Source organism: Mobula hypostoma, chromosome 23 (genome assembly GCF_963921235.1).
Source record: "Mobula hypostoma chromosome 23, sMobHyp1.1, whole genome shotgun sequence".
Lineage (NCBI taxonomy): Eukaryota > Metazoa > Chordata > Chondrichthyes > Myliobatiformes > Myliobatidae > Mobula > Mobula hypostoma.
Genome location: NC_086119.1, coordinates 42,597,367 through 42,610,298, shown reverse-complemented (window position 1 = coordinate 42,610,298; position 12,932 = coordinate 42,597,367). Strand labels below are relative to the sequence as shown.

General features: G+C 40.2%; 1 protein-coding gene across 1 annotated transcript in view; it reads right to left on the bottom strand.

Moving 5' to 3' along the window:
* The window catches only part of tmem132e (transmembrane protein 132E), a 588,387-nt gene that overhangs the window by 70,920 nt on the left and 504,535 nt on the right, over window positions 1-12,932 (bottom strand). Inside the window, exons 6-7 of the mRNA XM_063031251.1 lie at window positions 10,061-10,266; window positions 947-1,223 (exon numbers count right to left, since the gene is read on the bottom strand). Coding sequence (XP_062887321.1) covers window positions 947-1,223; window positions 10,061-10,266 — 483 coding nt within the window. The remainder of the gene's footprint in view (window positions 1-946; window positions 1,224-10,060; window positions 10,267-12,932) is intronic.

Genomic DNA, 12,932 nt, shown 5'->3' with positions numbered 1-12,932 from the left:
AAACATCTGTACATGTTCAGTACAGACACAACCACCGTAGCTCTTCTGGGAACACTGATGCTGGCTCGGCATCAGCCGATGACGATTCTCCCGTGATCTTTAGGTTCTTGAGGCTGTAACACTTTACATAGCCAGCCAGCCATCCCTTACTGGCCTTAAACTCCTTCCTCTCACTCACAATGCAAGTAGCGAACGAACGAGACTCGAGGCGAACAATGCTCAAACAACGAGTGCGCGAGAGAAACTGAGGATCTGTGAAATGGCGGGAGGCTGCAGCAGGGTATGCCTACATATCACTTCATTCACGTGGATTCAGTGCAGTGCTCGTCGCGCGGCAAATTCAAGTTTTGCTTTTTGGAACTTTCTGGAATTTTTTTTCCCGAATATTTTCAATCCGCAGTTGGTGGAATCCGCAGATGCAGAACCCACGGATACGGAGGGCTGACTGTACTTACTTTTTATTCACATAAGTTCCATGAGAGCTAATTTTATTGTTTATGTCAAATTTCTGGATAATGATTATGAATTCTATAAGGGCAAAGTGCCATTTCCATAATAGTTATAATCCAGGGGTTGCCTGTATTATAATCCTTTGCACAACTTACAAGCCAATTTTTTGTGCTCTAAACAGGTATTAAGATATAAAAAGCTGATCATTTCCTGCTGCCCTGACGTATGAAATCAACAGTAGCGTACAAATACATACGAATAGAAAGTAGTCACATTTTCAGCTACCTCATAGTATTGGTTGGTTAAGATTATTAATTAAGAAAGCATGCATGCTTATGGAAGTCATGAGATTGTTATTTATATGACGCACACTAACATATCACAAATATTCTGCATATTTTTCTATATGTTAAACAATAAAACTCAACCTTCTGTATAATTTATCGCCACTCTTTACCCAAAAGCAAACACTTCAATTTTATGACAAATAGCTAACCTTGAACATAGTAGTTCCAGGTTCACGTCCACCAAGTATATTGCCTTCCATAATCTGTGCAATTCTTGTGTCCTCCACTCTCATGAAATCACTGACTAGATCGGTGACGTCAACTGACCATTCCGATCCTAACATGGTGATTATCTGATCTGTACCCTCTGAAGAGGTTGTGTGGAATTGCGTAAAGACTCGTACTAATGCATGCTGGTATTGCAGAGTGCAGCCTCGTGTTTTGCTTCGTTCTTCTTCTTCTTCATCTTCACTGTCACGGGTGGACCTGAGAAATGGAGCAATGCACAACAAGGTAAAGATTAACTTAACAATATGCCTTTGAAATCTAATTTTAAAAATTATTAACGTCATCATTGTGTAAATTATCTCACCATCCTACTCTATGACAATGAAATATTTAGTGAAAATTCACTCTTTTGAAGGTTGTTCCTACATCAGCCTCTGAGATAGATTACAGGGTCACCAGATGTTGCAGGGATTTGCAAAGGTGTAGTTTGCTTAAAAGGCTTTGAGCTCATCTGGGAGTGAAGCACTACAGCCATTCATGATGTTAGGTTTTGCCTTCTAGAAAGTAACATCCTGCAAATCCTGCCAGAGATGACGTGCTTCTGTTTGTGTCTCTAACCTCACTCTAACAATAGGCTTCCACAGACTATACCGGACTTCTTGTATAACTCTGGATCACTGGTCTCAAATGCCACTAAATCTCCTAGTACATCCACAGCTTTTGGTTTGGGTAGTCTGATATGTCCTTGAAAACACACACTCATCCATTCACTTCCTGAAAAAGTTGTGGTGTATTCCTTCAGATACACAGATGAATCCCCGAATACTGTCCAATCCACTGATCAAGGCAGTTCTGTACGCACTTGTCCACCTCCCTTGACCGTACCTTCTTGGTCTTCACCACTGGTGCTGCAGTCTTTAGTCTCTGCCTATATGCCGGGAGTAGAAGGAGACCCAGGAGATTGGACTTACCAAATTGCGGGTATGGGATGGCATAGTATGTGTTTTTGATGGTGGTATAACAGTGTTGGTGCGTGGCCAAGTGGTTAAGGCGTTTGTCTAGTGATTTGAAGGTCGCTAGTTCGAGCCTTGGCTGAGGCAGCGTGTCCTTGGGCAAGACACTTAACCACACATTGCTCTGCGACGACACTGGTGCCAAGCTGTATGGGTCCGAATGCCCTTTCCTTGGACAACATTGGTGGTGTGGAGAGGGGAGACTTGCAGCATGGGCAACTGCTGGTTTTCCATACAACCTTGTCCAGGCCTGTGCCCTGGACACCTTCCAAGGTGCAAATCCATGGTCTGATGAGACTAACGGATGCCTATTATTAACAGTAGTCAAGTGTGTTGGCTCCTCTGGTTCCATAGCTGATATGTTGGTGCTAGTTGTTCAGAGACACCTTCAAGCTGGCCTGGTTGAAATACCCAGCAATGATAGGAATGGCATTAAGGTGTGGAGTTTTGTACCTGCTGATTATGATGCTTTGCTCCTCCAGTGCCTGCCTGAGCTGGAAAGTACGCCACTATCAGGATGATAGTGGAAAACTCCCTCAGCACATAAAATGGACAACATTTGACTGCTAGATATTCTAGGACGGACTGAGATGGAACCTCCAAGTCTCCATGCACCACGATGAATTAATCATAGGTCATACTAAACCTCTTTTATCTTTAAAAGGCTGAGCTGATGTCTTTGTAGAGAATGATAAAGCCACTGGGCTACAGCGCTGCGTCCAAAATGGTGGGTGATACCCATGTTTCCTGAAGCAAAGTACACCTCACTCCCTGGTGTCTTTCTGGTACAGCAATGTTGCTCTGAGGTCTTCAGTTTTATTTTCCAGTGATTGTATATTTGGCAGCAGGATAGTTGGGAATGGGGTCTAAGGCATTTTAATCATACTTGTAGACCAGCACATTGTCCCCACTTCCATTTTCTTAAAGGGAAACCATATTTGCAACATGAATCGGCTGTTGACGGTTCATCGATTTTGAGTATCAATTGATTTTTTACATGTCTTAAAACAATGCTGGTTACCAAGTACCCATGGCTGTGACTGTGGATTTCCGCTGTTGTAGTGCTAAATGGGAATATATGATGATTCCCATCAGAGCTGCAAGCAGAGTGCCACTTATTGACACCATCTTAGTCCAGGAAGATCTGACAGAAGTTTATAAAATTATGAGAAGCGTAGATAGGGCAGATAGTCAGAATCTTTTTTTACCTCAGGATAAGAATGTCAAGTACTAGAGGACAAACTTTTGATGTAAGCGGGCAGAATTTAAAGGAGATGTTTGGGACAAGTTTTTACACAGTGCTTGAAACTGGCTGCCAGGGATGGTAATGGAAGCAGATGTGACAGCGGCATTTAAAGAGCTATTAGACACTGGAATATGCAGGAAATGGAAGGAAATTTATCATGTACAGGCAGAGATTCAGTTAAAGTCAGTCAGCAATGTTTTTGGCCAAAGGGCCTGTCGCCTTGCACTGCTGTTCTATTTTCTATATATTGTAATGACAGAGAGATTCAGGTCCCAAGAATGAGTTGATGTTTTTCAAAGGCATACTGTAGTGTATTTGGACACGAAGACACTAAACTGCTGCAATTAGAATTTCTGGAAAAAATAGCATAGATCTTTAAAATCTTAGATCAGTGACATTAAGAACTCTTTTGTGTCTCTCAAAAATGTGAGAGTTGGGATGGTGTTAACAAAAAATATGGAAAGTTGGATGAATCTGGATTGAACTCATTAACTTCTTGTATGTGACATCTCCAACACCATCACACTGAGCATGGGGGCCCCCCAGGGCTGTGTGCTCAGTCCACTGCTGTTCACTCTGCTGACCCATGGCTGTGCTGCAACACACAGCTCAAATCATATCATCAAGTTCGCCAATGACACAACCGTGGTGGGTCTCATTAGCAAGAGTGATGAGTCAGCATACAGAGAAGAGGTGCAGCGGCTAACGGACTGGTGCAGAGCCAACAACTTGTCTCTCAATGCGAACAAAAGAGATGGTTGTTGACTTCAGGAAGACACAGAGCGACCACACTCCACTGAACATCGATGACTCCTCCGTAGAGATCATTAAGAGCATCAAATTTCTTGGTGTTCACCTGGCGGAGAATCTCACCTGGTCCCTCAACATCAGCTCCATAGCAAAGAAAGCCCAGCAGTGTCTCTACTTTCTGTGAAGGCTGAGAAAAGTCCATCTCCCACCGCCCCCCCATCCTCACCACATTCTACAGAGGTTGTATTGAGAGCATCCTGAGCAGCTGCATCACTGCCTCGTTCGGAAATTGCATCATCTCGGATCGCAGGACCCTGCAGCGGATAGTGAGGTCAGCTGAGAAGATCATCGGGGTCTCTCTTCCCGCCATTACAGACATTTACACCACACGCTGCATCCGCAAAGCAAACAGCATTATGAACGACCCCACGCACCCCTCATACAAACTCTTCTCCCTCCTGCCATCTGGCAAAAGGCACCAAAGCATTCGGGCTCTCACGACCAGACTATGTAACAGTTTCTTCCCCCAAGCCATCAGACTCCTCAATACCCAGAGCCTGGACTGACACCAACCTACTGCCCTCTAGTGTGCCTATTGTCTTGTTTGTTATTTATTGTAATGCCTGCACTGTTTTGTGCACTTTATGCAGTCCTGGGTAGGTCTGTAGTCTAGTATAGTTTTTGTGTTCTTTTACGTAGTTCAGTGTAGTTTTTGTATTGTTTCCTGTAACACCATGGTCGTGAAACACTTTGTCTCATTTTTACTGTGTACTGTACCAGCAGTTATGGTCGAAATGACAATAAAAAGTGACTTGACTTGACTTAACTTAATGGAAACAAAATTAGAGGAGATAGCCAACACAGCAATGACAAGCAGACTTGTAATTTAAACATTATAAACAAAGCAAGTCTATCTTAATTTAAATGGTTATTGCCCAAGATATCCCATCACTTATCATGGTTTATCACTGCTACTAACTGAAAGTACACTATTCCCTGAGCAAAATGCGTAATGACCATTTCCAAATCATTTCCCCTTATTCAGAAAGTTTGACCATTATGAATTACACCAGCAGACCCAACATAATCATTGTTTTAAGTCTGTATCAAGTGATGTTATTTCCTGTACTCTGCTTTTTTTTAAACATACACAACAGTTCCTATGTCATTCTGTTTTTAACCACAATCCAGGTCTTTGACAGCTGAAAGTAGATGAGAAGGGCTTAACACTTTTGTGGGAGGAAGCAGCAGAAAAGTGTTTCCTCCAAGTCCAGGAAGATGCCCAGTAATCTTTCAAACCTTCTCTATTACATCTCACTTCACTCTTGTGTCCAGTTTTGGTTACAATACAGGAAGGATGTGATTGAGTGGGAGAGAGTGCAGAGGAGAATTCACCAGTCCTTGGACTGAACTGAAGGACCTTAGCTCTGGGGAAAGATTAGATAGGCTGAAGTTCTTTACCCTGGAGCGAAGGAAGCTGAGATAGACAAAATCTCTTTTCTAAAATGTAAAAGGATATAGTCCTTATACAGGCAAAGGGAATTTGTGTAGATGGGCAAAGCTGTCAGAATGGATGTAGTGGGCTGAAGTGTCAATTTCTCTGCTGTATACATCTGACTTCACTGATGTAATGTTTGTCATGCTCAGTGCACCAGTTTTAAGTAAGCTTCAGTTTGATGAAGAAAACTTTCCAGCTCAAAGACTGGTTGTTTGGTTGCTCTCAACTGGGAAATTAAGTTGGTTGACTTGTTTCTATATAGTAAATCTTACCTGCTTATCAACTTCACAGTCATTCCTCCTTTCAGTGTTCTAAGATTAGCAGTTCAATACTAATACCAATTATTGGAATATCCCAATGAATTATTTTTTCAAAGTTATTATGAAAGATAGGATGTGAATTCCATTCACCCATATGTTTTCCATTAATAAAGGGTTTAGAATTTTCCAACCAAAGTGAGACAAAAATTCAAATAGGCTTATATCCTCAGTTGCCCGTTATGGAATGACAGATATGGTATGTATATAATTCGAAAAACCAAAGTCACCTGGGGGAGGGTTATACTTTGCTGGCTGTTTAATGCAGTAATTTAAAAAAAAAGCAAATACTGGAAATATTCAGTTCGTCAGGCAACATCTGTAGGAAGAGAAACAGAATTAATATGTTTTGGGTCATTTACTGAATTGTTCAATGTGTCACTCACTAGAAATTGCCAAGGCAAAAGCAGATCGCAATTGTTTGACAAGTAGAAATACTCTAAGTAGACATGCTACAAAATGAGGGAGAATCACATATTTTACAAGATTGAGAACAGAGTAGGTATTGTAAGACCTTCTGTGGTCTCAGAGTGCACTCAATGAAGAGTGTGAAACTGAGGCTGCCTTAGCAGAGACAAAGGTGTATAAAGCAGCAGCTGACTTAGACAGCGGTGGTCGTCTCTCTGGGAAGGTGACTGAAGAACCGGTCAAGCCCTCTAATACGATATGGTTGCTCCAGAGGGTGAAATCAAAACAGAAGGTAAAGATAAGAACTAGTTTCCTGTCATGATTCACACCAAATTTTTTACTGAGTACTCTTCCTGATCTGGCACCGTCTGTTTCAGATTTAAACCCTAAGAAAGATGAACCCTCATTTAATGTAGAAAGTGAGAAGTGCCCAAGTTCACCCAACTTGGAAACACACGGGTGTTCACAAGTTAATAAGAGCACACAATTGCTGAGCAGTGCCCCAAGTGCATCAGTGTTCCCCTTTCAACAGAAGCTACTGCAGAACCAACTGCACAGCCTTCACTTGCTGTACCAGGCTGTCGTGATAAAACACCATTGGACAACACTTTGAGTGAGATGCTGAGACTGGCCAGAGAAGCCATGAGCACAGTCAGTCTGAATGTGGGCAAGACACTAGCAAGGAGAACTGGAGAAACTGCAACAATCTGCAGAACACAGATGGACACATAATGCACTAAGCACCAGTGGACTCCAGGAAACTGAGTCAAGAACCCATTGACACTTCAGATGAACTAAACCAAGATACACCTGTGAATTTACGGCTAGCACCTTGAGTTACTACTGGTTCTAGCACACCCACAGCAGAGAGCATGGCAGGGATTTGAGTATCCATCAGATGTAGTACTTCATATACTCTAAAAATATGTTCTGGAACATCAGTAGTTGCCAAAAGAAGACAGTGGATTTGTCTTGGAGCTAATAGGACAGGAGCTCTGTTTACCCATGCTAACCCTCATGAGTGTGACCATATTCCCAACAACAGGGATGAAATCCCAACTTGTGAAGCTGCACACGGTCATTCACACCTTAAGAACACAGCTAACAAGATTCCTCCACTTGACTCTTCTTTCTCCCAATGGTTAACGTGATGCACCTTATGCCCAATGATTGGACCTGGGTTGGGTCACAGTGGTTGAAATCTGCCTTGATAGCACTAATCAACTCACTGTCAGCATATTTAAAACTAATGTCATGGAGAATCGGCACCCAAGTCATTTCAGACTCTGTGAGAGTTGTATCTATATAAAAAAGAAGATTGTAGGAGTAGCCAACGACAGCCTTTGCAGTGGTTGGCACATTTAAAAGCAACCTCTCAGTAAAGAGCAACTGACTCAGGCAAAGCTTAGAATCCTTCTTGTTGTTCAATGACAGGTGTATGCAGAGGAAGTGAAGTGCATCACAAAGCAGAAACTTCTCCCAATCCAAAGCCACCTCAGTGAATTCGGTCCCGTTCTTGATTCTGAGGGGCTACTACAAGTTGGAGGATTCTTAAGAGGGCACAACTCACTTCAGTGGTATCTCACACAATCTTCATTCTGGGTGAGCAGCACGTCACTGCTCTGCTCATCAGATCTTACCATTAAGGCTGACATTTTCGAATGATTAGTAGTCATAGTCATAGTCATACTTTATTGATCCCGGGGGAAATTGGTTTTCGTTACAGTTGCACCATAAATAATAAATATTAATAGAAATAGAAATATTACTTAGTAAATAGTAATAGTCATAGAAATATTAAATAGTAATAGAAAAAGGTAATAAATAGTTAAATAGTAATATGTAAATTATGCCAGTAAATTATGAAATAAGTCTAGGACCAGCCCATCAGCTCAGGGTTTCTGACCCTCCAAGGGAGGAGTTGTAAAGTTTGATGGCCACAGGCAGGAATGACTTCCTATGATGCTCTGTGCTGCATCTCGGAGGAATGAGTCTCTGGCTGAATGTACTCCTGTGCCAACCCAGTACATTGTAGTAAGACTGTTTTCAGGATCAGTCACTAAGACTGTCCTTCTTTTGCCAAAGACTTAATGAAATGATCATTTGACTTTTAGTTTCAGCAGTTAAGTTTGATATCCCATGGCTGCCAGGTGGGGAGCGTTCTTGCCTCTAGAGGCACAGTTTATTTTGTATGCAGTTTGTTTTGTATGAACATCACTTCCTGTACGCAAGCTATTTTGTTACATCGTTTCCTATGCAGGTTAATTTGGATTTCAACTTGAAGCATCCCACAGAAGAAATATCACAGACTACAGTGCCAGTGCATGGTACTGCTGGCAAATCAAAGGAGATATCTCAGTTGGTTTCAGCTAGAGTGCAGTGATGGCCATTAAAACTGTCTGCACATAACTTTTTTCTGAGTGATCAGTACAAGGAGAAAGTGAATTCTCTGAGATGTGTTGGATGTGAAAAGTGGATAGAACCAATTCCTGTGGCTTTTGCACGATCTTAGTAATCATTTTCAATTTGAAGATGATGTTTGCTATTAATAGTATTCTAATGGACAATGAAAGCAACGTCACTCATGCTGAATCTGTCAAATTTCAAACTGTTCTCTACCATACTACTTCAAGTAGGTTTGGGAGAAAAGTTTGTTCAGACTATAAAGACTAGACTGAAGAAGATTAGAGGTGAAATTGGGATAAATGTTACATGATTCTTATTTTGATATTAGAATACGCTACATAAAACTGTTGCAAACATACCTTTTAAGTTAATAACAGACAGATATGGCAGAATTTGAATATCATGAAGCCAAAACTCAGTGGTACTGCATGTCTCAAACAAGTGAGGGAAAAGTAAAGGCAGAGCTTGTGATTAGATTTTTGAAGAATTTTCAGAACCAACTGTTCTCTGCCTTCTACTGAAACCCAAGTATAGACAAGTACACCTTGAATTGAAGGCCATCGCCTACAAAGTACGTTCCAAATGAACTGCATGACTTGCTATCAGTGAGAAAATCATCAGGTAGATTGATATTGTAAAAAGGAATATGCTAGTGATGTAGTTTTATTGTTTGGATTATATTTATGTATGTTTTCATCCAGATTAAGGGGAACTAATGTGTTAATCCTGTTATGAGATCACTTGAAGAATGGAGGAATCTTGTGTTGTGATCCTAACATTATCAATGAGTGACAAAATTTAAAAAAACGTTCTCCTACCGATGCACATGATCTAAACTTCTGAGCTTGAGAATTAGTTTTAATCGATATTTCGGTACAGAGGTGCTGAGATAATACATGGCTCTGCTTAACTTCATTATCAGATCCATATTTTTAACTTAATGTTAAATTAATTACTTGTAATAGGTTCATGTTTTTATAGAGTAATAACAATGCTATTTTTAAGGGTAAAATTGTAAACCAAATTGAAGAATTTAGTATCTTAAATTAAGATTTGTGACATGAATACAAATGTTTAAAGTCATTGTGTGCCGTCCCTTCGTATTTTTTTAAAGGGGGATTTACTCACTAGTTTTGAACTGGTGCCTCATTAAAGAACAACTGAGTGGCTAGCATATGGGATCATAAATTGCTGCAGCAACAAAACATCGCTCAGTATTGGAAGTCTAACTTAGTGGACCCAATCTATGAATTTAATGCAAAACTGACTCCACTAATATTAATGCAATGGAATTTCTCTGGATTATAAATCTCAAATAACATTTAATAAATTCCTTGAACATGTTTCTGTCAAAGAAGGTTTGCAATCAATAGATTTTCCCCTTTTCTCCACTAAATAAATAAACAATATTATTTCAGTGGTTAATCGTAAATTATAATCAATTTCAAGCCACTCACCTTCTATCAGGGAGGATAGGAACTCTCCAGCCTTTCACCTGACTCAATTTGTGATCTGATAATTCAATCTGCAGTGGAATCTTTGGTACCCAAACTGTCAACTCTAGTGCAGCACTTAAATATTCATAGTCAAACATAATCCGGGCATTCATTGAGCCTTGAGATTCTTTGCCACTCACAAACACATAGTCACAACCTTTGGACACCTATATGAAAACAGAAGCATTTGAATCAATTGGAGTCAGCACCAGGAGACATTTTAAAGGATGTCAGAATTAAGCACAGAAGAATCCAGAATCCAATCCAAACAGTAACCGCTCAAAACTGATAACCATTGTCATAATACTGTTTGTTTGAAACAATCAATTAATCGCCTCACAATATTTTCTAATTTCCATAGCTGACAAAGGGAATACTCATAATTGAGTAAATATTTCTACAAATTTAGACTGGTAATTCCAAATTAACAAATGCTTTCATGAAGCTGGGAGGAAATCAGGGATTAGTTTAATAACATTCATTATAATTATACAAATAACAAATGTATAAGTTGAAAACCATATTTTTATAAATGTTTTTGAAAAATGGAATAACTTAAGGATTAAGATGTGCTTACTTGACCCAGTTCATTCATCTTTCTTACACAACCAATCACTGTAACTAAAGTAATGCGCAGTATAATGACCCCTATTAAACCATCATTTTACTGTGAAGAACTCTATCTAGAAACTCAGTGAGTAGATACCTCTTGATAGTACTGATGGTAATGCCTTTCACTACTCTGCTGATGATTGAGAATAGGTTAAAAGGATGGTATTTGGTTACAATAGGTCTGTCCTGCTTTTTATGGACATGATATACCTAAGTAGCTTTACATATTGTTCTATAGCTATCTATGTTGGAGTTTTATGGGAACAGCTTGGCCAGAGGTACAGATTGTATTGGAGCACGTGTCTTCGGCACCGTGGTCATAAAGTTGTTAGCCAATAGTCAGCTATTCAGTTTTTTCTAATTTTGAATGAAAAGTTGCTGTTGTTCCAGTACTCAACCTGGTGATCTATCCTGCTCCTCTACCCTGACTCATCAGCACCTGTGGTTCATCAAACAACAGTTGTGCTATAATTTTCAATATGGCATTGGAGCTGCGCTTAGCCACACAGTCATGCGTGTATAGAGCAGGGGTCTAAGCATCAGCCTTGAGGTGTACCTGTGATGATGGTCAATGAGCAGAAAATGTTCCCATTCCTTACTGACTAAAATCTGTCGATGAGGAAATCAAGAAGCCTGTTGCAAAAGTAAGTAGAAAGGTCAAGATTTTCAAGCTTGATAATGAGTTAGTATGGGACAATAGTGTTGAATGCTGAGCTGTCGTCCAGATGGTCCAGAGCAGCATGAAGAGCCAGAATAAATCACTTACTCTGATGTCTTGTGGTGGTGAACTGAAGCAGGTCCAGGTCATCTCTGAGGCGGAGTTGATTTGCATCCTAACTAACCTCTTGAATCACTTCATTAAGGTTGACATATGTGCTACCAGATGGTAGTCACTGAGGTGTGTCACCACCTTCTTCTTGGGTACTGGTAAAATAGATACCTATACACAATAGATCTCTTGCGAGTGGGACAATATGTAGTGAGCAATCCTAATAGGACAACTTGAGGAATTGAATATGAGCACACAAGGCTGTTTCGACATGTTGGTTTGACACAATTGAGTGTATTATTAGTCCATTTTGGAAAGTATTTGAGAGTAAAGCACATTACCATAAATCTAGAATCTTATACTGGACAGTCTGAGTAAAATAATCAAATAACTTTTCCAAAGGAATTTTACCAAACTTCACTTTGTGTCATTAGTTTATGTCCAATCATGAACACCCATCAGGTGATAATACTTTTTATTCCTTAATCAACATCAATTTATTACCCCCCCCCCCACAAGACATCAATTTGTGCTCTCTACTGTTCATGCCACATGACACAAATGCATCCCCATGAAACACTGGTTTTTGTCCACTTTCATTCAACACGAAATAGAGTATTACATACAGATCACTGGTATATTGGCTAAATTACAGATTTGCTGACAGAAGTATGGTCAAAAACACTGAGATCTTCTTTGAACAAGAACAGTCCAATATGTTCTACACAGGGAAGAAACAATGTAAGAACAGAAAGATGATGGGATAACACTTTTTAACTTCATAGATTTTTGTTTTAGCAGAACTCAAAAAATATTAGTTTGTGCCTCTAGGTTTGTAACGTTGAATCAGGTTTGCAGGTTTGGTGAGTGAGACAGAAAATATGGACTGTAAATCAGTATATTAACCGTTTATTTACAAAGATTTAGTTTTCCCCAAGTTGCACAAACTACAGAACTAAATATCCAACCAACGGACACTTCAATAAGAGCACTCGTGGAGCATACCTTCCTAAAGGTTTTGTACAGTATGCCTTAGACAGAGGGAGAGAGAAGGAAGCTGCCACGTCTGCTATGCATGATACCCAGGATATTTGAAACTGGATATTTAGGTAGCCATCCAATGGGAAGAGCAGCTGCAGTTTCTAAACTAATCAATCATGACAGGCGCAGCTTTCAACAAGCAGAATAAGCCACAACCCCCCATACGACACTTCATCCCTCCAAAGTTGCAACACTGTGATGATCTGAAACTCAGACTAGTATGATCCTTGTGAACTCACTGCTAAATTATATATAAAACACAAGATTACCATACCCAGTACTATAAACCTAATAATCACCCCTCCAGTATACTATTGTAGCCCACCAGCATCCCTGCACCCCAAAAGGCAATCAGCCCCGCCTATGAGTGTAATAGCCAATGAGCTAGTCCTCCACCTAATCTGATACACT